This window comes from Tenrec ecaudatus, chromosome 12, assembly GCF_050624435.1.
Source record: "Tenrec ecaudatus isolate mTenEca1 chromosome 12, mTenEca1.hap1, whole genome shotgun sequence".
Classification (NCBI taxonomy): domain Eukaryota; kingdom Metazoa; phylum Chordata; class Mammalia; order Afrosoricida; family Tenrecidae; genus Tenrec; species Tenrec ecaudatus.
Genome location: NC_134541.1, coordinates 56,744,209 through 56,769,803, shown reverse-complemented (window position 1 = coordinate 56,769,803; position 25,595 = coordinate 56,744,209). Strand labels below are relative to the sequence as shown.

Here is a 25,595-nt window from a genome sequence, read left to right as displayed (position 1 = left end):
GCTTAACCCTGCATAGACCTGCCTTCACATGCTCCCTCTCTGTCGTCAATAAGTGTGGGGACGACACTAGATGATGCCTGGCTATCCGATAAAATAGCGTCTGGGGCAAGCAGCCTTCTCAGTGCGATGTCAACTAAGTCCACAAGGGAGAAGCACACCAACATCATTCACCGAAGGATTGTATCAATCATAAAATCTAAAGTCGAATGAGGGAATAGCATCCGAGGCTAAATTGTGAGACTCTGGTTGGCAGCAGGCTATGGATGACAGTGGAAGGCCAAGATACATTTGTAGGATCTACAGAGGAAATACACCTCCAGTGATTTCCCTCTCTCCATAAGAGAGGGATGGGAAGATCCTGGTTACCAAACACAGAACATTGGAGAGATGCGTATGGAAGACCAAAATGAGAAACCTAACTTGAATAGTCAGAACCTTATCCGTCAGTTGTGCCCCACCCCCACCCCCTACCCCGGATACACATTAGGCCTGATCTGGTTTTCAAAATTTTCTGTATTGGGGTTTTTGTTTGCTCATATTGGGGGTTATCTCAGATGTGTTGTGTCATTGAAATCACCCTCTTGAATTTCTGTTACGTGTTTTTCTGTTTTCCAGTATGTAAATCCCAGGATGGATGACCCTATAAGGAGAGCAAGTAGACTAAAGATTTTAAGGGGTGCAGTGAGGGAGGGGCTGTGCAGTGGTGGGTGAAAGGGAACAGATGTTGAGTTCAAGGAGGACGGGACTGCGTTGAGACTGGGTGTAGCGGCAATTGCACACTAAGGCTTGATGTGATTGGACTATGGAATGGTATGATATCTGGATTAATTCCCAGCAAAATGGTTTCGGAACAGAAATAAACAAAATTGAAATAAACACTTCATGCTCCCAGGAGCTAAGCATAAGTGCTTGGGCGGCCAGAAAGACTAGCCCCTGCCCTCCGGAACCTACAGCCCACAGGTCCCAAAGGACCCCCTGCGCTTCTCTCACCTGTCAGCCTGTCAACTGTCAAGACTGTCTGTTTTCCATGCTTGCAAAGAATCCAGATCAGGTTCTGGCATGCCCCCGTCTGTGAATCCAATAGCGCCCTCCCATCGAGTCCCTTCTGATTATTAGTGAGCCCTGCATTCCGTGTAGAATTGCTCCCTTCTGGGCTTTCTTGGCTATACTCTAACGGGAGCAGGTTGTTGGAGCTCTCTCCTGTGGGGTCTGTACAAGTCCAACCTTCGAGCTTGGCATGTGCACCATCCGCTTGTAGCATTCCTTGGATGATTCTACTTGCTCATGGCACCTGTCTGGTAAGGACTCTCAATGTGCCACCCCCACCCCCCGCCCCAGCTGTTAGACTCCTAGCTCAATGCCCACATCTCATCACACCACCCCCACCTGTTTCTTCTCATCAAGTCCATCGTGAGCAGCAAGTAGTTCGAGCTTTCCCCCAAACCCAAAGCCAAAGCAAAATGGCAGTTCCCTGGATCTGCCAGTCACCCCTCTCCTCCCAGCCGGTTTTCCAGCTTCTCTGGGCTCAGGCTCCCCATTTGTGCAGCTGGAAAGAGGCCGCCAAAGGAACGAACAGAATCGAGGGGGCGAGTCAAAGGGTGAGCGCATCCTGTGACGTGGGCTGAGTCATCGCCTCTCCGCTTGCCCCAGTTTCCCCAGAAGACTGCAGGGAAGATGCGGGACCTCCAGACAGTGAGGGTGAAGGAGTCGGTACCTTTCAAGCATTCTGAATTGTTCTCAGCATGGTCTTACATAAATGCCAGGCTGAGGTATATATTTAGACCTAGCTTCTGACTTTTTGTCGTCATTTTGTTTTGTCTTGCTCCAGGGTTTTCAAAGGGTTTGCGAATGGGAAATACTCTGAACTGCTTTGCCGAAACAAAGAACCGTGGGTCATCTGCCTGCAAACCCCAGTGCCCTGGATTCCCTTTGCCGGTGAGTGGAAGTAGCAGGGAGCACGTTACAGGCAGATGTTGACAGTTGAGGGCACTGGCAAATCTCTCCCAACAGAAAACAGCCTGAGCTGAAAAGATGGGACCTGTGCCCCTAGGGGTACAGCGCCACTCAGTCACCTTCTTAACCCTGAGACTCGAGTCAGCATCCCGCTGGACTGGGTCTTCCGTCCCGCCGAGGTAGAAGAACCAACCACTCACTTCTTTGAGACCTCCACCTTCTAGCACAGTTTGGGGGCCAAAGTAAGTCTTTTACAGACAAAGTTCTGCTTGTTTTTGCTAACTACGGGTCTGGGTGGGGTAGATATTGATCAAACATCTCTTGGCAGCTTAAAATACCTCATGCTCAAAGTCCTCTTAGTACAACACAGTGGGAGTGGAGAAATGCTCCGTCTTGCCGCAGCACCGAAGCACTGTCTAGCGATGAGAAAGCATTTGGAATGTCAGGTCGGTGAGTCCTGCACTCCACCTACCTAGCCTGGAACCACCTCACAACTGAGGGGTGAACAGACAGCAACATCAGCTCTGCTGGGCAGTCGGAAGATGACCTTGGCCACCTCTGGTCACCGGTTGTCCGTTAGCTTCTCTTGTGAACTCCTGGATGCCCTTCTCTTGGCTGTCCTACTTCTGCCAGCTGCCACTCCCTGCCCCTAGGTGTGAGCAATCCTCCCACATGAGCCCCCCCGGGATGGAGAGTCTGGGACCACAGCAGCCTGGGGTGAGCCTTTATTCCTGGAGTGATGGGCCCAGGCACAAGCCAAGAGATGAAATTAGTCCTCGTTACTCATCATTCTTTCTTCCTCTTCCAATGCTGAGCTTGCCAGGGGGCGGGAAAGCAATGGGCTGTGGCTGAAGGATGAAAGATTAGCAAGGCGAATTTATGTCCTCACACAAAAGCCTAGATTGTTCTGGCACCAGAAGAGCAGCTGGGTCACGGGGTTTCCGGCAGCTCCAGAGCAGAGCGACAGAAGACCAAGCGTGAGACTGATCATGGTGAAGCGGAATCGGGCCAGGCCCGCGCAGAGTCTCCAACACCCTCATCCCACACCAGTCCACAGATGGCGGAGGCAAGCGAGGAGGGCAGGGCATCAGTTGATGCACAGTTTCACGCTTATACACGCTGACAGAGATTTTTGGGGGGGTGGGGGGAAGCACTAAGTGGCAACTTGCTCGAGGTAGAGAGGTGTTGGCTGTGACTTAGTTCAAGGACAACTGGTCAGAAGGCAGAAGGGCCCTTTGCCCTTGAATTCAGCTGCACTCAGTGGATGGTATGAATGAGCTAGCACATGGAGTTACATGTGGCCCTCAGAAACACAGTATGTGATGCATTCCTGCCTACTGCCCAGTCCAGGTCTCATCTCCCCTTGGAATATCTTTCCATCCTTCCTCCATCAGCCACTCCCACCACACTCCCTTGGAGAACTCTAGCCTTTGCTGCCCACAGCCTCCAGGCTGGCTGCAGGGGCCTGCACCCTCTGGAAATCCCCCCAGGGTGGTCCCCCCTCACCCTACTCACACTGCACTGTCAAGTAGGCAGAGGCAGAGGGCGACCGCCCCAGGCTGTTGCTGGGGACACAGGTGTACTTCCCTGCATCCTCTGGCTTCACCCGGAAGATGATCAGCGTGCCATCAATCAGGATTCGTACCCGCAGCTTCAGGTCACTACAAGGCAGACAAAGAGAACAGAGGGGGAGTGTGGGGTGGGGGCTGGTAAATGAGGGCTGGGTCTTCTACCAGCCACCAGACAAGGTCCTGGCGTGACTCATGCTTGTTGCCCATGGGGGAGGTGGGGCCTTCAAACGGGATCGAGAGAAGCCTTCCTGACCCCTCTCTTGCCTCAGCTTATGGGCCATGTGGGCGGGACCACCGCACTGTCTCTACCCAGAGGCCTCGCCTGTTGGCCCAGGGAAAGACCCATGAAGGCAGGAGCAGGGTGCTCACTTCTGGAAGTAGACGTTCTCATCCTGCCAGTACCAGGTGTAGGTAAGGTTGCCAGGATACGCCTCGGCCCGGCAGGTGAGCAGAGCATCCTGGGATATGTTGACAGTGATGTTCTCAGGAGGGGAAACTATGAAAGGAGGCCCTGGGGAAAGAGAGGGATAAACAGTTACCTCATATGAGGAGCGGGGAGGGCACTAGGGTGAAGGAAGAGGAGGAGAACAGCACCAGGGCCTCCCAAGAAGCTCGGCAAGGCCTCCAGATGCCCTCAGCTGGAGGAAGTGGGCTGGGAGACAGCACTGTCCAAGAGTTCTAGCCAACCCAGGTAGTTGTCATGGAGACACCGCAGCTGGTTCCTGTGCCCAGGTTCCTATTCTCCCAACGGCTCTCACAAATGCAGGAGACCCTGAAGTGTGGCCAGATGTGCCCCATCCCCTGATGTGGCTGCAGGTACTCCCTTCAAGCACATATAGGCCCTGCTGTGCACGCGCGCGCACACGCACACACACACACACACACACACACAAAATCTTATAAAATTCTGGCTCTCCAAGCCAGCCATCTCAGTACACACACACACACACACACACACACACACACACACACACACACACACAATCTTCTTATAAAATTCTGGCTCTCCAAGCCAGCCATCTCAGTACGCACACACACACACGCATACATACACAATCTTCTTATAAAATTCTGGCTCTCCAAGCCAGCCATCTCAGTATACACACACACACACACACACACACACACACATCCATCTTGGTCCATCCTTCCCTTTAACAGAGCTTCTGAGCAGAAGGCACACAAGATGGAAACAGGCCAGACCTTAAATCCATAGCAAAGTAAACCCTGGTCTCTGGAGGAGCAAGAGGCTCAAGCTGCTTACCTGCCAGGGCCAGAACCAGTGGTTAAGAGGACAACTTAGGAAAGAGACCAGCAGGGAGGAGAAACAAAGGGGGTAAAATTCCAGCCGGCCCTGATGCAGGTTTTTTCCAGATGGACACCTCCGTCAGTTGGTTGGGTCGCCTTTACAAAAGGGGCCAGCTTTAATCAAGGCTGCAGCGGACCTCTAATCCCAGCTGCTGCCACTATGCAGTATTCTGGGAGGGGGGCACTGAATAAACATGTCCTCAGGGGCTCCCTGCCACCCGGACACAGGCCACACGCAGTTTGCCACTTCTGTCCCTCCAGCAGGTTGGTGGGAGTGAGGAACTGGCTCAGTTCGGAAGCTAGAAGGGGCCGCTCCTCAGACAGTGTCTCAGGCTCCTGGCAGGGAGGCCTGCCATCTTTCTGGGCTGATGCAGCAGACCCCAGTTCTGTCTAACGCTCTGGGTCTTTACTGAAGAGTCTGGGCACAGATTACGGCTGGAAGGTCGCTTCCTGATGCCATCGCTAGTGGGCCAGTGACCCCAGGGGAGGCCCCTCTCTGAAGGAGGCAGGGCTATAGCAGAGGAAGACCAGAACTTCAGTTACCATGGCGCCTTGCTGTCCCCTCCTGGTGACCCTCTCCCATAGGCTGCCCTGGGTGTGCCCTGGAGGAACCAGGTCTGCAGGAGGTCCCCTGACCATCTCTAGCCCGCTTCCACTCGTCCCCGGGGAGCTGGGAGTTCCTTGTACAAAGAGCCTGCTCACAACCGGCTTACCTTGGACAAGCAGGTGGGTGGTGTGGACAGCCTCCCCCTGTATGCTGTATGCTCGGCAGGTGTAGGCACCTCTGTCTTCCCGACTGACTTCCTTCACGGTCAGTCTCCCATCACTCACCTGGGACCAAGAAAGACAGAGCTCAGCACTCTCATCCCTGGCCGCTGAGATGCTCTCCGCAGCCAGGGTGACGCAGTCTAAAGAAGTTGAGGGGAAGTGGCCTCAGGGACGGACACCCGGGCCTGGGGTATTTGACAGGAAATCCATCTCCTTTCCCACCACCCTCCAAGGTGGGGCACAGCCCCTCCCACCACGCCAGTTTGTCGCCTGTCCACAGACAGCGTCCCGCCTCTACCTGGTGCCTGCGCACACCGTTCGGGCACTCACTGAAGTGAGAGACTGCTTGCGGCCAGCCGAAAGGAAGCAAAGGGAACTGTGAGGGGACCGGAAGGGACATAGCTCGTAGTGGTCCTATCGAAGAACGATAGTTACCTGGTATTTCCCGCTAGCACCTAGGAGTGTCCCCTCCTTGAGCCAGGTGACAATGGGCTTGGGGTTCCCAAAAGCCGTGCAGGTCATGGTAATACTGCCACCCTCCTTGGCCTCAATGTACTGGGGGGGTGTTTCTGTAAATGTGGGAGGAGCTGTAAGGGAGACCAAGAAAGTGAGTGATGGAATCCAATCAGGCGGTACCACAAACCCACAAGAACCACAACCTTGGGGCCATGGACTTGGGGCCTGCCCTGGGCCATGTGCTGCACCTAGTCCCTTCCCTGTGGAAGCCCCACCGAATCTTTGCAAGGTGAACGTTATATTCCCTAGTCTACAGGTGAAAAAAACAAAGCCCGAGCCAGACAGAATAATCTGCCCACCAATAAGACAGAGGCAGGAGAGGCCTAGCATTCAAACTCTCTGTGTCCCACATTGGCTAGCCGCCCGTCTAAAGGACACCAAGGCCAGGATCCTCTGCAGCCTCGCATGGATCAGGGAGCCAGGTCACCCAGCATCTGATATTCCCACATTCTGCACAGAAAGGCATGCTTCTTCTGCCTCCTTCTCTGGCCTCCCCACAGGTAGGCAAAGAGTGCGCTCTGCAGACTACTCAACTTTCTTCATTCTCTTCTGAGGATGTCAGCTTAATTCCCTTGCATTGGGGTCTTATTAAAACTTCGTCTTAGGGGCAACCAGCTTTTAAGACACGCAGTCTTCTCTGCTTGAGAAGCTTGGAGAAAGAACCCAGTGACCCTTTCACCCAAGGACCATGCTATCTGTTCTGAAATAACAGGGGTGGGGGTGGGGGGCACATTTCTAAATGCCAGCCCGAAGGGTCCTGGAAATTGCTGCAAGAAGGGAACCGAGCGTCTAAAGGCCTCGGCTTGGAGCCATCGCCCACGGCAGGCTGGGGCAAAGGCTCCCAAAGCCCAGAACCCAAGTCCGGGTTCTAATCTGCCGCAGCTGCTCAGCCTTGGACAACCTCTCTGGGCTTCACCCTCCACCCTCCAGCACTGAAGTGAGGAAAAGATGAGATCATGCTTTGCGAACGCAGCTTGCAAAAGGAAACGTGGCTTAGTGTGCCGTGGGTGTCCTCAGGTTCATCCGGAGAAGCGTTGAGAGACGTCTTTCCTCCCTAGATCTCAACCAGACTAGGCAGAGCACCTTAATGATGGGCCCCGCCCACTGCTACATCACGTCTTCTCTTCCCCCTTCACATGGTTCCTCAAATGTGCCCGAACGAACCTTCCAGACCAGGGGCGTGGCACGTCCACTGCCTCACTTCCCTGCGCCCAGGTCTCACTCCCTGGCTTTATCCCAGAGTTTGCTATCACGACCCTTCCCCCTTCCGCCTGCCCAGCCACCCACCTAAGACTGCAGCGCCTGCGCGCTCCATCCGCTTGTGCTGTGTAGGGTGCATTAGTAGAAGTCATTTTCAATGAGCATCTATTTACCCACTTCGTGTCTGCGCTCCTTACTAGAATCCAGGACCCTTGAGACCCGGGACCGCGCCACACGCCCAGCTTTGCCACGCAGTAAAGGTCTCACCAGATATCTGTTACATGAATAACTGAATGGACTGAATAAGTCGATGAGTGGAGGCAGGTGAACTCGTAGGCCAACATAAACACCAACACGCGGGCTTCTTTAAGGGCAAGGGTATGGCAAGACCATCGTCCTCTTTCATCTGAATCCCCGAGGCCAGTGTGGCTGTCATCAGTGGGAGGCACTCCCTCGGTAAGAATGGAATGAATCGGAAGCACTTTTTATCGCATACCAACAAAAACACACAATGCCCATCGAGGAGAAAATCTGTTCTCATCCAAGGCCTATGGATATACTAAACCGAATAGCAACGAGTGTTCCAAGTCCTAAAATTGAGACCCTGGGTTCTTAAGTGCCAGGCATTTCTTCCACCACCCCCCACCCCCGCCCCCAGCATGTATGCTCATCTCCCAAGTGAGCCTAAGACCAAATACCCTGGCCTCTGCCAGGCCGGCCCCCGGAGACACGGCCAGCACAGCCCTGCCACTGTTACCTCTGGTGTCAAGCTTAAAAGAAAAGATAATAAATTAAATTACGTCCTGAAGTGACAAATTAATTGCTAATTACATAATTACTTTATTATTTAGGTGCTAATCAGGAAAGTACTTTGAACAATTTCGAGTTTTCAGAAAATAACGGGTTGACTCTCCATTATTTACTGGATTAGGTGTTAGTTTGCCAACTGCATTTCCAGGATTAATTCTTTCTTCCTTGTTTTGTTTTTTTCTTTTACAAGTACACTATAATTAATAGTGCAGGTTAGAAAAAGGCCGGCCCCTCCTGCGACAAATCCACTGACCTGAAGTGAGGCTTGAGCTTTGGAGCGATTTTGGAAGTGATAAAGAAATAATTGGGCTTGTTTCCACCCAACTGGTCTTCAAAGAAAACACAGAAGGAGAATGAGATGATTTGTGATTCTAATTTTTCACTGGCCTTTCATTTTCCAAAGGTGAGCCCTGTCAGAAAAGGCCTGACATTAAACATTCTAGTGTGGAAGTGATGGAATGTTGGGCTTGGACTTTTTCTATCAATAATGAAAATATCCATGCGGAATTCGAGACTCGGAATGAAGGGACAGGAGAATGAAGGGAGCAAGATTTCTCTTTCGCCTCATGACGCCTCTGGTCTCATCGTCCCCCTTAGAACCCAGGACAATGGCACAATGTATTCGATGACAGCCCTTAGTTCTAAAGTCTGGAGCCCACTAGACATTCTTAGCTTGTCTGCCTCACATTTCCATAGGAGCAACATGCTGTGCTCCCTGAATTGCTATCCCTTCTCCCACTGGGCTCCCAGTCCCCACATGCTGATACCTCTATGGAATAGCTCCCCCTCCTACACCTGGCTAGCTCCTCCTCCCACTTCAGGTCGCAGAATACAGGACATCTCTTCAGAGGTCTCCCTCGTTTGTGCTTCCAAAGCCCCTGTCATCATCATCATTGGCTCTGTTTATGTTCTTTCTTTTAAGTTTCCTTAGGAGCCAGGACTGAACCGTGTCTGCAGCTGTGTCCCCAGAGTCAACTGGATGAAATGGACACGCAAGAATATGTTTTCCATGGCTGGTTACTGGTGTACAGCGAAGGATTTTATGTTGGCCAAAGTCCTTTCCAGCTTCCAACATGAGAACGGGTCCTTCTTAGGTGCTAGCTGTCTCCCTGCTACTTACATTCATCTGATTTGATCTCTGCTCTCTTGAGAAGGACACTGGTGTTTGCAAACAGTGGATGTTCTCACCATTGCTCAAGATACACCCTCTCAGAGCATTTCATTTAATCCTTCAACAACCCTGCGAAAAGGCAGGGCTTTGCTTCATTGTTTTTAACCAAGGAAACAAAAGCAGGGCTGAAGCCCAGAGAGGTGACTTAGCTTGCTTAGGATCACACAGCTATGACTGGTAGATGCGTGAAATAAGCCCTTTTCCTATTGGCCATCAAAAACAAGCACAACAAACTCGTGGCCATCGAGTCAATTCCGATTGATAACTAGAGACCCTATAGGACAGGGGAGGGGTTCACTGCCCCTGTGGTTTCCAAGATGGTACCACTTTCTGGCCTCCCCTTTCTCGCTGTTTCTGTGGCCACAGTTCACGCTGATGCCACTGCAAACATGAGAGGTTCCTAAGGCAGACAAGCCTCGTCGGTGGACATGGTGACGGAGGGGTAAGACCTAGACATTTCCAAAGGGAGCTCCACCACCCCAATACAGGAGGCCAACTGAGCTCTTGCTGCCACAGCTCACCTGGAGAGAGACCCCCCCACCCCCTGAGCGCCCCCTGCCCCCCACCCCACCACCCCCAGCAATACAACGGAAACAGTGGCTGCGCCTCCAGGTGCCCGCAACAGTGAGGAAAGGGCAGGGAGGAAAACAACCGTCAGGCACACCTGCCGAGGGGTTCAGCCAATAAAACTTTCAGTACCCAGTTTTCCATAGGGGGATGCTTTTCGTGGCCTATTATTTATTATTGGAGCCAAAACTATTGGCATCCAGCAATTAGAGAAATACAAATTAAAACAACAATTAGAAACCACCTCACGCTGACACTCTTAACAAAATGTTAAAGAAAATAGAAAATAATGCACGCTGGCAAGGAAGCGGAGAGATTGGAACGTTCCTCCTTTGCAGGTGGGGCTGTCGAATTGTACAACCGCTATGGAAATCAGCATGGCGCTTCCTTAAACAAATGCAAATACAAATATCCTAAGCTCTTGCCATCTCTCTACTTGGTCTGTACCCTAAAGAAATAAAGAAGAAAACACGAACAGACATGTGCACACCTAGGTTTACTGTAGCAATCTCCACAAGAGCAAAAGGAGGGCAACTATCAAAAACTCCAACTGCAGAAGAACGGATAAGCAAACTCGGGTCTGGTACATTCATGCAACGGAATAGTATACACGCTTGAAAACATCAGTGAGCCTGCCAAACACCTTAAGACAGGAACAGAATTGGAGAACACCGTGCTTTGCGAAGTGAGTCAATCTCATAAAGATCCACATTTCATGTCACCATTGTTATAAAGGAAAAAGAAAAATGGTTTTCACACCAACGGATAAGACCTTAAAGATGACAGCATGGCCAGGGCCAGGAGGCTGGGAGAGACTATGGAGAGAGGGGGAGAGAAGGGTGGGAAGGAGACAAACAAGAAGGAACCACATGCGAGAGTGAGGGGCAGGTCCATGGGACACTGCTACTGACTGGATCGGGTGAGCTGAGCTGTGTCACAACATAGAATGTGTGTGGGGGGGGGGGTTGTTTTTGGTTTTTGAAGTTAGATAGACAAACAAAAGGGAATATAGATATTATATATGACCTATATAATATTATATAATATATAAAAAATCAACAAATAAAGGGCTTGAGGTTTTTTTCCCAGAGAGAGACAGAAGGGTCACAACCTTAAAAGAAACTTCCAGATTCCTTAGACCAATGGATCTAAGCATCAGTCTGAATGGCTATAAAAGGAAGGAAAGCAAAACTGAAACGGATTTGGATTCTTTTGTGACCCACAAGTTTACTTCAAAGTAAAACTTGCTAGCCGTAGATAAAGCCAACCAGCATCTTACATGTGTCCCCAAAGCATCCCCTGGACTGACGTTGAATGGGGAGGGCGAGGTTAGCAAGGCTAGAACCCACACTGCCCAGGGCCCCATCCCTACATCCTCTGTAAGTACAAGCCCGTGTTCAATCAGACCCAGAAGGGGTGTGAATCCAACCTAAGTCCTGGGAGGCGGGTACTCAGTCCACAAGAGAGGGGGGCAGACAGGGCTTTCATTCAGGGCAGAGAAACACTGAGAGCCAGCAGCAACACCAACTAGCATCCCTTCCAACCACAGCCACTCGAGTTCCTGACATCCAAACAGAAGGCCTTCGAGCACTGGGTGGCACATCCCAAACCTGACCTCACTGTTCACATTGGTGATAACCAGGAGCATGTCTAGAACATGACAGTGGTCGAATAGACCGCTGCCACATGTTGAAGGAAGATAAGGGTCCTGGTTTAAAAAAAAATCACCCATCTCCCCCTCTGGAGACAACTTCTGGGTTTTCTCCAGAGTCCCAGCTTCCTTAAGGTTCCCTGAGAGAACCTGCTCTTACATGAGGACACAGAAACACAAGGAACGCTCCAAGAGACTCCAAGAGCCCATACGTTGGTACTACTGTCATAGAGCCACAGATTGCCCCAGGCAGGCCCAGGGGCCTCGGCACCAGCAAGTGACCTCAACAAATCCTTCCCCTGACTCTGACTCTTGAAAAGTATCTGCACACAGCAAGATCCTCTTAAACCGGGACACCAAAAACTGTGGCCACGAAAAATGAAAGTCCTTCCCAAGACCCTGCTGGGTTACAAGAGCATGTACTCCACGCGGGCAGGGAGCGTGTCTGCATTTGCCCACCATTGGCTTCTTATCGTCTAGCATCATGTGCGGGGAACAGCAAGTCTCTGCACATTTCTCAAATGAATATCGTGGAAAAGCAAACAAAACATTAGTCTAGAAAGAAGGATGATCGCGTGGGGCTTCAGGGATTCCACTACAGGGTGGGAAGGCCTTTCCCTATGGCTGGGATGAGGCCAGGGGTAACTGATGAATGATGCCAGGAGAAAATCCAAACCTTCTTGGTTTCAAGAACCAGGGTTCTACCTTCCCAATAAGGAGCTGTATCACCACCACAGCCAGCAACCCCTGCCCCAGCCCAGGGATACGTCCTGCTATGGACCCACTGACCACAGTTGCTTTAGCATGAGGGGAACAGATATCTAGGGAGGCCAATCCCTGCAGAGGTGCCTCTACCGGACAAGGACTGGGGGGGGAGGACTGGGGCACAGTAGAGACAGAAGTGGTCTAAAGCAGGACCCAGGAACGGTCTTTCTGAGCTGCTTCCTGGGGAAAGATTCATACTCACCATTGATGGTGAGATGGACCCAGCTGCCATTGTGGAAGGTGTCGTACTGCTGGTCCAGCATGAGCACTTTGCACTCGTACCAGCCTTGGTCCTCCGAGCGGACCTGCTCCAGCCGCAGCGAGGCTTTATCATGAAGACTGGCCCGGCCTAGGGACAGAGTGGGAAAAGGAGCCCCAGGTGCCATCAGGCAGGCAACAACTCATCATTCCCCTCACCCCCAGCCAAAGGAGGACATTGCCCCATGTCCCATGGCAGGGTCCCCACCCACAGAACAACTGGCACCAGCCTCCAGCCTGGCCACCAGCCACTCTCCCTGCCCAGATCCCCAGCCCCAACTGGCCCCATCCCAGACTACCTCTGCAGTTCCATGAGTTGGAACTGAGAAACGCCTCAGTTCTTAAGACAACTCCAGTTCTTTGGGAGAGCTCTTAAGAGAAACAAAATAATGGCTACAGAGCCGAGAGGAGGCAGGAGAGAGAGAGAAGGTATGGACAGAAGAGGGTAAGGTAGAGAAGCCTCAGGCAAGGCCCAGAGCATCTTCATTCAAGTGAAACAACATCCCTGTCTCGTCTGTGTCCCTGTGACCCCAGCATCCTGCCTCTGTCTGACTCTCCAGGGGTAAGGACAGAAGGAAGCAACCTAGGGACCAGGATGCTAGCATCCCTTTCCAGTTGGCCACCACTGCTAGAGAGACTGCATATCTTGCCACAGCCCAGTGACTGCAAGTGTGGTGAGCAGCAGGCTCTGCAAAGCTCAAGAATGGGGAGAAAAATGGCAGGTAGCAGAAAGACTCCCAAAGACCCCTTCTATAGCTCTATCCACCCCCTCCATGCCCACATTTGTACCTGCCCTCTTTGGCTCCCTCGTGGCAGTGAGTGGGGAAGGTTTCAACATAAGTCAAGCAGGATTGGAACTAGCCTCCCCCTTTTGCTCTATCAGTCCACCCCCTGCCAATGGGGCTTCCTTCCACCTCATCTACTGCCTCCCAAGCCTGCATCATGACCTGACCCACTTCCCTCCTTGTCTGGACACTGACAGCGTTCCTGCGAACGAGACCATCAGCTGTAGTGTAAACAGAGTGCAAGGAACAAGCAGAGGAGGAAAAGAGGAGTGGGTGCGAGAAACACAACTGGGACGTCAGGGTGCCAGATTAATGATAAAAGTGATGTGTCTTGCCTGCTTCCTCCCTTCTTTTAAACCCCAACACATACAAACATACACACACAGACATCTACACCCAAGCACGGTCTTCCCCAACCCACAGCACTCTTCCCTGGCAGTGAGTCACAGACAGTGAGGCCACTGCTCGAAAGAGTAATTGCAGAGCAAGATTCAAACGGGGCCAGGAGGAGGGGGAGGATGGAGTGACAGGGGAGGCACAGAAGGCAGGCAGGCGCCTGCCAGTAGCCAGGAGGCATTGGGGAAGGGGTGGGGATGAAGACTGGGCCAGAGGAGGAGTGGGGATGGCTGGAGACACATACTTACACTTAGGGATGGAAGGAGGCCCAAAATCAGAGCCAAGATGTAGAGAGTGGGTGAAGCCAGACAGAGCAGACTCTGCGGCTGCAGTCAAACCTGGGAAGGGGTGGAGCTGCTTTTCTGCCCCCACCCCACCCCCCACTCCAGCAGGGGGAACCTCTCTCTCTCCCTACTGCCTCCTGTACTCATCTCCGCGGGCCCTCTTCGTGCTCCTAGGCTGTGCTGTTTAGAAAGGCTGTCTGTCTGCAGGACCGCCTGGTCCCTCTTCTCCCCACCGCTTAATTAAAGTCTACCAGGGCCAAAAGGCTGGAATGGGGGGAAGCAAAGACCCGAGGCCCAGAGATAACAAACAGACCAGTCAAAAAGAGAAAAGAAGCGATGGAGAGCAGGAAGGAGCAGTGCCGTCCTGAGAGCAGGTCAGACACGTGCACATGGGGAGTGGCCAGGATGCCTATCAAACTAGGAAGGAGGAACCTAGTCAGGCCCAATGCTCACCTGCATACTCAGGGTCCACGTGCGGGGGATAGTAGCCAAACTTGATGAAGATGGGAATAGGGACCCCAAACTTGAACCACTCCACGACATAGGGTGGAGGCTGCCCTGTCACCGGGTGGATCACGTCGCATCTCAGGACCACACCCTCTCCAGCACGAGCAGTCACGAACTCAGGCTCCTCACGCAGTCCCTGGGCGCCTGGCAGGACAGAGAAGTGAGGTAGCAAGGGGAGCCTCCTTCCAGCAGCCCCTCCCGCTTCTTCTCTGCATGGCACTACCCCTCCCCACTCCCCTAGGTGGGCCATCCCGTCACTGACCTCCCCAGAGGATGCAATGACGGTCCCCCCAGCACCCCCCACCCCACCCCCCCACACACACACTCTCTGCCCTATCACAGATCTGAGAATAGAAACAAGAAGAGGAAAGGAAAGTGGCTCCTCTATTCACCCTCACAGCCAAACCTCCAGCCCAGCCCACAGCCCAGCAGTCCTCAGGGTGGTCTCACCCTTTGACCTCCCCCAGGGGCCAAAGGCGCAGGGATTGGTGGGGACAGAGAGAGGGGGGCAGGTCTGGAGAGTGACTTAGTCTCTATGGAGCTCCTCACCTGCCCAGGGCACTCCCGCAGGAGCGTAGAGACAGGTGGTGACAGTCAGCCCTCCCTGTCTGTCCCACCCTGAGGCGGCTTGAGGTTAGCAGCACAGGACAGGTGGGCGGACTCCACATGACACTGGGATCCCCAACAAGCTAAGCAGGCTGCTCACAGCAACTCCATGGGGAAACCTTTCAGGCTCGGCACCTCTGTATCCTTCAGCTTGTATTCACGCCACCAGGGAGAGGAGGCCTGCGTGGGAGGAGCTTGGCCTCTGGATTTCAAGCCTGGTAACCGTAACCGTGCAGCCACCAGACTGTCTTAGAAGCCTGCCACCACCCTGGGACAGCAGGGCGCTGGAGCAGAGGAGAGGGGCCCTGGGGCTGCTAACTTCCTTCCACAAGGGAGAGAGAGACAGAGAGAGAATAGACAAACTACTAGGTGGGGAAGCACATGGTGGCAGGTGGGGGACACAGGATGGAGGCCAGCGCAGAGAGACCCTCCCTGCATCACCAAGCTGGAGGAGGGTGGTGAGCAGAGCCTGATGGCAGCGGGGGCCCAGGGGGGATGCAGCCCCCACCTCCTCCTGACATTTCTCCACCAGCCTCCATGCAGCGAAGGGCCAGGAGGCTCACAAGGTCACCTTGTCCAGCACACTTCCAACTCAGAGGCTGCCTGGGAAGAAGCTTTCCTGCCTGTCTTCTCCGCATTTCCCACACTGCCCTCCTGTCCCAGTGGGGCAGTACCTGCAACAGCAGCTAAGCACCCAAGCAGCGCAACCTTGACTGCAACCTTGACTGCAGGAGCAGGAGCAGGCTGGCCCCTCCACCACCACCACCACCAAGGGGACGCGGAGCCCAGCAGTGGCGGCGGCTTCAGTGCTGCTCAGGGCAGCTCGGGCTCTACCTCTCCCTGTGTGTCCCTCCCTGCCTCCATCTTTCCTTGTCTATGTGGCTGTGGGTCCCTCCCTCTCTGGCTCTCTTACTCTTGCTAATACCACCCCCACCCCCCTACTTTCTGTGTCCCTGTCTCTCTCTCCTTCATATCTCTGTCTCTCTTGAGCTCTCCACCATTTTCTCTCTGTCTCTGTTTTCCTCTCTCGCTCCCACTCTCTGTGGGTGATTTTGCCCACTTGCCTTTCTCTTCCTGTCCCTATGTCTGTACCAGTGTGTCTGTCTGTCTCTGGGGTGTGTGTGTGTGTGTGTGTGTGTGTGTGTGTGTGTGTGTGTGTGTGTGTTTGGGGGAGGGGGTAATCTGGATTTTTATTTGCAGGGCCTTTGTCTGCTCTGATGTGGAAGGGCCCCTTTCTCTCTGCCTGTGTCTCCGTGTGCCTGTGTTTGTCTGTCCGTATGTGGTCTGTGGGTCTCTGGGTGTCTCTCCTTCCAGGTCTCCTTCCCCCTTCCCCTTCCCCTTCCCCTTCCCCTCTCCGGATCTCTCCCTGCAAGTTGCAAAGAAGGAGGAGGGAGGAGGCCAGCCCTTCAAGAAGCGGATTGGCTAGCGGTGACATCACGGTTTTCTAGAGAAAGAGCTAAGATGACAGAGTATTTTGGGAGCAGAGCAGAGTGAGGCACTCACCTGCCTGAAGCCCCAGCAGGTTCCCCACCCCCACCCCCACCCCCACCGTGCTGGGGCTAAGTTGGAATTCAGGTCCCTCAGGGAGAGCAGGAGAGGACCCAGCTGCCACAGCCCCTCCTCCACAGCCCTAGGGGCCTCCCCAGGGCACCCAGACACGGACCAGATCTGCCTCCAGTAATACTGGACCCAGGAGGGGCAGGAAAGTCGTAGGCACTGTGTGTGTGTGTGTTAGCAAAGAGGTGTGTGAGTGTGCACACATGAGTGTTGGCAGCACAGACTTGGAAAGAAATCAAAAGGGAAAAGCAGAAGCTACTCCCTGAGGGAGGTAAGAGCTATTCTAAGAAGCAGGGACCTGGGGGCGGGGCGAGCGGGGGCGGGGCGAGCGGGGGGGGGGGGGCACCACTTCACAGAGAAGGTGGCTCCTCCCCAAGGCTTCTGTCTAGGATTTGGGGTGAAGGGAACCCCAGCAAAGTTCTGATCTGGAGAGCTCTGGCTGAGGGTGGAGGAGCTTGGGGACAATGCAGAAGGCAGGGTGGCGACAAGGGGGGCCAACTCTGGCATTGGGCTCCTATAGCCCGGCTGCTCATTTGCACCTAGTTCTGCCTCATTCTCACCGCATGGGCAATGAGGCGGCACCTCTCACACCTGCTAACCCTGGCCTTGGCCCCAGGGTGTCTACCCAGTCCACTGCCCCTGGCAGTGTTCTCTGCGCCTCCCAGGAGCTTCAGCCCCAAGGCCTCAGGTCCGTGCCCTAGTATCTTTTCCCAGGAGTATTTTCAAATCCCTGGGAGTCAGGGCCCAGGAGCAGCTCAGAGAGGCCTGGTGGGTTAAGCATCCCAGAATCCTACAGAAGACAATCAAGACGGAAGGAGACATACCTCCGAAAACAGAGAGCAGGAGTGGGAGCCCGTGTCACAGCCCCCACACGCCTGCCTTCCTGAACTCCACAATATTTATTGGTTTTTCTCCATCTCTTGACTACACACATGCACGCGCGTGCTCGCACACACACACAAATAGCATATTCTCTCACTCCATCACACCCACAAACACTTCTCCCTAAGCCTGATCCTTTCTAAGCCAAAGTATGTCTAATAAAACACTTTCTCAAAAAAAGGAAAAGAAAAATGCAAACAAGCAAACAAAGCCGCCGCCACCCCTCCCCAAACAAGCTAAGCAAGGTGAACCCGCTGTAGTAAAAGGGGGAGAGGAGCTGAATGGAGAAGAGCTAGGTGGGCGCAGATATGAGAGGAAGCCAACCCCCAACCCAGGTGTTGGAGATACAAGAAGCAAGTCAGAAGTCCGATGAAAGTGGCAGGGATCAGAAGGGTCCAAACAGGACCCAGGCAGAGCGAACACCTAAGGAGACTGTGGCCAGGGGCACAGCACAGACCGCCACGGGGAGATGAGGCGCATTAGATGGCTCGGACCATCAAAGTGCCCAAGAGGCTGAGGGCAGACAGCCAGGCTACCTGGGGCAGGTGGGCTTCTTCCTGGCAGAGCTGGCTGAAATAACTAACCCAGGATCTGAAGGGGGTAGGAAGGAAGAGGTCAGAGGGGGAGTGAAGACCAATGACGGTGACCTAAGAGAGTGTGGCTGGCATCAAGGAAGAGTCTATGGCGTCACCTTCCTCCATCACTGAGGACTACTGCAGCCCCTCGGACACCTGCTGCCAAGGGCCCAGGCTTCTGCCTCCGAGCGGCAGCCTGGCATTTACAGGGGTGAGAAGGGGGAAAGAGGCAGGACACAGGTTTCTAGTGTCCTCTCCAGGGAAGACAGGAAGCAGCAGCTCCCAAACCTGGCCTGCCTGCATTGAGGGACCATCCAGCCTGCTTTGGATTGGTCTGCCTGTTGGGGCGGAGCACAGTAGAGGGACAGGCCAGGAGACAGGGGGACCCCTGCAGTCTGGCTGACCTTTTGAGGAGCCTGCAGGGTACAAATCTCCTGCTCTCAGGCCAGCTGGCCCCCAGTGGGAAGTGAGTCCAGGCTGCCATTGCGCCCCTGTGTGCACCAGGGGCTGGCAGTCTGCCCACCAGGAAGGACTGGGGAGGGGAGAGGAGGGGGAAGGAGGGGACTGAGGACAGGCAGCACAGAAGGCCAGGAGAAGGCAAAGCAATCCTGACCAACAGTGGTGCAGCTGTCAGGCAAACACATAGAGATTACAAATGCCTACTGAATGCCAGGTCCTGTGCTTGGACATGGCACACACAGGAATTTTCACTTCATGCCTCGGCTTTCATCTGCTTGTTCAAGTTGTCTTGTCTCTCTTGTAAAGGAGCAAACCAGGGGGCTTAATGCTCCCCCCAAGTTCGTCGGGGAACAGGTCGTGGGTTTTCTCCCGTGGCTCTTACTCTACTATACCATCATGCTCAACCAACGTCACACCTCTAGGGGACCCCCAAACTAGCCCCACCACCTCCTTTACTGAGGCATGGCTCAAGGCTACCCCCACCCCAGCCCATGCTCTAGCAGGAGGCAGAGAGGACCAAGAAGGACTAAGGGGGAAGCTGCTGACCCACCCTGGGGAGCATTTCATTCTGGGCAGCACTTCTGCCTGAGTCCTGGAGCCCTATTGGGTCTTGTAGCTGACATGGGTGGACACAGGACATGGGTGCTGGCATCCCTCCAACTTCCTGAATCACAGTCCTCAAGGGAGCCACCTGCCCCTCCTTCTGTGGGCACCAGACTCCAAACCTCGGGCCTGTTATCTAATAATACCCGCGACAGCCCCTGCCACTTCCATCTGCCAGCCTAAAAATAATCCCTGCTGAGTCCCAAGCACACATAACCCCTAGTGGTCCCCAATCCCTCCTCCTGGACAAGTCAGGAGGCTCCAAGAGACTCTGAGACCCAGAAGACTCAGAGGAAAACACCTGGGTCCCCACCAGCCAGGATGATCTGACCCTCTGATGGTTCTTCTCAGACAGCAAGTGGGATGGAGGATCTCCCAGACAACCACCCCTACCTTGGACAGTTCCTCGGAGTAGAGATCTTTATTCTTCCTGACTTCTCCCTTGATGTCCTCACAGTCCTCCTGCCCCCTGCCCCCATCCAGCTTCCCCAGTGGGGGTCGAGGTCAGGTGAGCCCTAGACTGGCCTTGGCCAGAAAATCTCTCCTAGCCCTGTTAAGAGGAAGGTCCTCAGAAGGGAGGACCCACTTCATTTTGTGGGAGCCTCTCTGCTCTAACCCCTCTCACCCGGGCTCCCCCAGAGCAGCCCAGGAGGCTGTGGTGCTATTAGCAACCTTAATTTGCTCTCCACTCCATTGTATTTCCAAGAGCCCTTTCCCCAGGAGTCGCTGACAGGAAGGAAGTCAGTAATTCAATCTCAGCACAGCTCCCTTAATGGCTCTGCTAGGCAGAAATGATAAGCCACACCCACCACACACACTCCTCCTCCCCTTGGCCATGCATCCCCACTCTCCACACACACACACACACACACAGAGCACAGCACATATAGGAGGCTAGGGGACCCAAACAGGTCCACTCCGAGGCCATGTTCCTTGGGTGAGGCTAAGGACGTCAACCACCTAGGTCCAGTGCTTACTCCTGGATGAAGACCCACCATTCCTCGCTCTGAGACCATGAAATGTGGGCACGATTCGCCTCCATAATTTCTGAGGACATGTTTGTGTGCCGGCTATGTGCCCACCTCCTCTTGACGGGTGCCTGTGACCAAGGGGTGGGAGCCGAGGAAAGAGAGGAGTGGCAGAGAGGGGATATCCCCAGCCCCCTCTCTTCTCAGACTAGCCAGACCTCCTTCCTATGCTGGTCCTGCAGGGCATTCGTCTCCAAAACCTTATGAAGAGAAAGCCCAGTTTGTAACCATCCCTCCCACTTATCACAGAGCAAGGACAGAAAGCAGGAAGATGCCTAAGGAAAATGGGTCAATGCCTCTGGCACACGGGGCTTGCACAGTTGTTGACAGCGCCTGGAGGAAAAGAGGTTACAAACGGCCTTCCCTGCCTTGGCATCCCCCTTTCCCTCAGGGGTCCGCCCCTTCTCAGGACTATACACAGGCAACGGGCATCTGCTGCCACACCCACTCTGCTGCCCCTACCAAAAAGCAGATCAATTATCAGCGCACCCTACACTAGCCTCATTTGGCCCCACTCAAGCTTCCCTCTTCCAAAGCCCTGCATTTGGGACCCCAAGAGGGTCCTGGGTCACCTAGATTCCTGTGCAGAATGAGAAGACTCACAAACAAGGACTGGCTGGAGGTGGGTTCCCATCCTGTGCCTGCAGATCACTGGGCCCTGGAGGCTGCAGGACCTCCCTGCCCATCCCACCCATGTATGCAGGCCCACACGCGCATACATATCCACATGGATCCACACACCTCTCTGCCTAGCTGGGTGCTCTTGCTAATTACAGATCTTTCGCAATCCAGATTCACTGTCAAACAAGCTGCTTAACCAATCCCAGGGTGCAGAGGGTCCTTGGATACTTTCTCATAAGCCTGTGAGGGTCTTGAAGTTCTCAGGATGTTGGTGGGGGGAGGAAAGGGGAGAATTCTGGAGCAGAGAACTGTGAAACACCAAATCTGGCCCCTTCCCCTTGAGGTTTCTTTTCCATCCCACCCCGTGGGCATACAGGAAAGCTGTGGGCTATGAGCAGGCACCTAGTAGGGCCTGAGAAGGAGGGGCCCAGAAAGAAGACACAGCAGCCATCTAGACACTGAATGCTGGTGCCCTGGCCAGGAGGGCAGGTGGGGAGCACAGCAGAGCATGAGCACAAGGGCTCCCGGAGGCAAGGAGTAGGCATAGCACGTAGGTGCTGTGTTCGAGCATCCCCACAGAGGTAGCCTCTGTTCCTGGGTAACCAGATCCCACCTAGATCTCAGACCAGGAACCTGACACCACCCAGGAATGAGACCTGACAATGCCACGAATATCAAAAGTCAGCTACAGAAAGGAGATTCTTCTCCTGCCCTGGCCAGCTGACAGATCCGCCCCACTTCTTCTAGGGTGCAAGCTGCAGACACACCCTGCCCCCAGCACGCTTGTGACACAAACTCCTTGCCACATCTTACTTACAGGTTGTCCGTGGGTTCCTGCTCATAATTGATAGGTCTAAACCTCTTCCTTTTAATCTTCATGACCACAAGGAAAGAAGGAAGGAAGGTCAAGACCAAGCAAAGAGTAGAGGGAAATAGTCCAACTCCCACCAGGCTCTCAGGCAGCACCCCACTTTGTTGAGGGACAAATACTCAGAATTGGGAGTTGGCGGAAGGAGACGGCCTTGGCAATGAAGCCCCGGATAATCAGCTCCTCTAGCCCAAGCCCAGCATCAGCCAAGCATGGCCCAGAATCCTCACACCCAGTGGTGAGCTCCCCCAAGTGTGCCTGGGACACATGTGGGATACTAACAGTCCAGCCGCCCCGCCCCCAGGCTTTCTGTGTCCCTGTCTCCTCTACATTCCTCCCAAGCTCAATCACCATCTAGATACACATCATTAAAGTACAAAGAAGGAGCCTACCCCACTTTTATCTTCTCCCCACAAGTCACCAGAGCACAGTTTCCTTTGATAGAGTCCCAACCAAACATCAATGCCCCCACCGCAGGGACCCAAGCAAGTTCAAATCCCCCCTCCCTCCTCAGGACCTCAGCACTTGCCTCTGGAATCCCCCAGGAAGCCAACTCAGCCAGTCAGAGGAGGGGAGACCCTCTCCCACAGGGCCTGATCAAGGCAGGAACACTGCATCTCTAAAGCAAGCAGGACACAGCCATGCCGGACCCTCCTCCTTCCTGGGAGCCTGTGCCCTAGCTTGCCTCCAGTGCTCCCTGCATCCTCCCCCCCCCCCACCCCACCCCAGTGTTGCAGGTATTTCCAAGGATTCCCAAGCAGCCCTGAGGCTGGCATCCTATTCCACATCTCACCAGATGAAGAGAGACGAGACTTCTTCTGACATGTAGCTTTCTGGATTTCCCCCACAAGACAGTCCCAATTCCCCATACCCTCAGGGACTCAAGGGAAAAAATCCAGACAAAGATCTGGATTCCCACAAATTTAACAACATTTAGTGAACTAGGTTAGTTCATCTTTTAAATAGCACTAATGATCACACAAATGCACACACACACACACCTTAAGGTCAACACTGCTAACCTCATTTCTGATTGAAGCCAGTGGCATCCAGAGACTGAGGAACATGCCCAAGGTCAAGGGGTCAGCAAGTAGCAGGACCAGGATTTGAATCCAGGCGGTTTGACTCTACACCTAGAGTCAAATCTAACCACCACACCTAGCTTTAAGTTAAAACAAAGCAAACCAATAAGGTCCCACCCCCCAACCACCCCTGTTGCCAGGCAAGGTAGCATGTCAAGCATTGTAACAGAGGGGGAATCTCTTGGTACGCACAAAGAAAGCAGCACATCCTTTGCTCCAACAGCCTGCAGAGAAGGAAGTCCTTGGGAAGTCCTTCTTTCTGTCTGGCCATTCATTGTGTTGCTACAATATCAACCCATGTGTCTTTATTCTATACTGTGACTTGTCAAAAGCCCATTACTCTGGATATCTCAGCTGTGAAGGCTATTTCAGAGTCTTCCTTCAATGTCTCTGTTCTGCTCTAGTATTCTCCCGTGCTCTGGGGGGTGGGGGGGGGCAGTCCCACAGCAGGAGCATACCAAACACTGCAGGGGAGGATGAGGGCACTGGAAGACTACATGGGGAGTGGGGGTGGGGAGAGAGGTGGCTGAGGCTGTTGAGACAGATTCGCAAGCGCAAGCCCTATCCACCTAATTAATACCCATTCCATGAGTTTTCCTGGTCATCTAGCCTCAGTTTTCCCACCTGCGAAATGGGGAGTTTTAAATACCTCCCAAAGCAACATGCCGCGTTCCCTGTTCACGCTGGGTTTTTGCCTTTCCTTAGACCTGTGCTCAGACCCCCACGGAGCAAAGGGAAGAGAAACTTTCTCAAATCCCTGCCTCCACATTCACTAACACTCCCCACACCCACCAACACACACACACACACACACACACACACACAAGGTGACCCTGTACAGGTGCGCCTGCGGCCACTGCTCTCACACCATGGGGAGTGGATTCTCTAGTTGGAGGGTCCTTCCTGCGACTCCCACCCACGCATCACTCCTCATCTCGGCTGCCTGAACTTGGCCGCAGCCAGCCGGCTCTGCACCCCTGCACCTCTGCACCTCGGTGTGGGGGTGCAGTGCACCGAGGCCGAGAGCTCCCAGTGGTGGCACCGTCGGGCTCTGCTCCAACTTCCATTCAGGAGCCGAGAGCAAAGGTGCCACCCAGAGGCTTGTGGATGGCTTTGCCCGTCTCCAAAGCAAATGCCCGCGCTCGCTCGGGCACGCGTCGCCCAATTCTCTGGTAGCTTCCCTTTGCATCTTTCTCAGCTTAAAAGAGGAAAAAGCGGAAAGAGACGCGTCCCACCTCCGCGCGGCGCTCCAACAGAGGGAATCCCCCGCCCCCGCCCCGCCCGCAGCCTGCTGGGCCTCGCAGGCAGGGAATGGACCCCGCCGCCCGACTGCGGCTCCTTCCCGGGGAACTTTTCCCCGGCTGCGGCTCAGCTACAGAGAGGCTGGCAGCGCCTTCGCCTTCACGCCCAAGCCCCACGCTCCCCAGGCCAGGCTGGGGCACCATCCCGCTCCGCTAGCTCTCCTCCTTTCCCGGGGCTCCGAAAGTCCCCTTTTCCAAGGTAACCAGCTACCTGGACCTCAGGCTGCTGGGGGTGGGATGGGCGCGGGGGAGATGGAGCAGAATAGGGATGCGCCGCAAGACGCTTTGCAGCCAGCAGGCTGCGGACGGCTAGACCCCAGATGCGGATGGGAAGAGTTTAAGCGCTCGGTCCGCGCGGCCCACAGCAGAGGCGCCTCCCGAGAGCTGCCTCCCGGCGCGGGGCTTGAGATCAGACAGCCTGTCCAAGTCACTGCCAACTGCCCGGGGACCCTGCCAGCGGTCGCGAAGCCACCCAACGGCGTCCCGGGACCATCGCTTTCGCACCTGGGGCCATCGCTGCACGGGCCGACCCAAGGCTGGGGGGCGGGGGGGTCGACGGCGGAGCACCAAGATCCGGACACCGCACAGCGTCCCTCTCGGAGGACCCAGGGCGGCTGCCTGGAGCCCCGCAGCCCGGCTCCCTGGCAGTGCCGGGGGCGCGCCTCCTCGGGGCGGCACCACCCGGTGGAGTGGCGGAGGCTGGCCGGGTGCGGCGTTCAGCTTGGGGGTCGGGGCCGGGCGTACAGCGGGCCAACGTCCGGCGGCGGTCAGGGGAACGCGCTGCACTTCAACTCACCTTGAGCAGCCAGCCCTCTGGTGCTGATCACACTTGCTATCAAAGTGGCCACATACCAAATCATAGTACTACCGCCCGCCGAGCCCGAGCGGCATCCTATCTCAGGAGCGCTCGTGCTCCGCTAGACCGCTCATGCCCAGAGCTGGAGCGGGTCCGAAAGCCGGGACGCCACCTCTGCGTCCTGCGCCTGTCCTCCTGCAGCCCGGTGCCGCGTCCCCGAAGCCCCGGCGTGCGCAGCGCCTCTCCCGGCCCGGCAGTCCCGGCGGTGGCGGTGGCTGGCGGTGGCGATGGCAGTGGCACCTGCACTAGCAGCGCGGGCTGAACGAGCGAGCGAGCGAGCGGGCGAGCCCGGGTGAAGCCTAGCTGGGCCGGGATCGCCGGGACCGCCCCCGCCTCGTAGCTATTGGCTAGCGCCACCAGGCTGGAAGCTGATTGGCTTCGGCGCCTGCCGCTCGCGCTGCGCAGGAGACGAGCCCCGTTTCAAGGTGCGTTGAATTGTGGCGAGCACAGAGCCGCAGAATCATGCGCATTGCCTGGGAGCAGTCGTTTTAGCGTCTCTGCCCTGCTCTTCTGGTCGCTGCTCCCACTGCATGGCAAGTTTCCGGAGAATGCAATGGCAGCTTCGCCGGGGTGCCCCCGAAAACCCCGGGAGTCTCGATTACCTCTGACAGGTCTGAGAGCACCGAGCCCCCGCCCACCCAAGGAAA

The 25,595-nt window shown here is 54.7% G+C and overlaps 1 protein-coding gene across 1 annotated transcript in view; it reads right to left on the bottom strand.

Moving 5' to 3' along the window:
- The window catches only part of IGSF9B (immunoglobulin superfamily member 9B), a 57,507-nt gene extending 32,301 nt beyond the window's left edge, over window positions 1-25,206 (bottom strand). Inside the window, exons 1-7 of the mRNA XM_075564070.1 lie at window positions 24,889-25,206; window positions 14,457-14,654; window positions 12,483-12,629; window positions 6,036-6,187; window positions 5,546-5,663; window positions 3,894-4,035; window positions 3,469-3,614 (exon numbers count right to left, since the gene is read on the bottom strand). Of these exons, the coding sequence (XP_075420185.1) occupies window positions 3,469-3,614; window positions 3,894-4,035; window positions 5,546-5,663; window positions 6,036-6,187; window positions 12,483-12,629; window positions 14,457-14,654; window positions 24,889-24,952 (967 nt within the window). The 5' untranslated portion in view covers window positions 24,953-25,206. The remainder of the gene's footprint in view (window positions 1-3,468; window positions 3,615-3,893; window positions 4,036-5,545; window positions 5,664-6,035; window positions 6,188-12,482; window positions 12,630-14,456; window positions 14,655-24,888) is intronic.
- Between the last annotated feature and the right edge of the window lie 389 nt (window positions 25,207-25,595).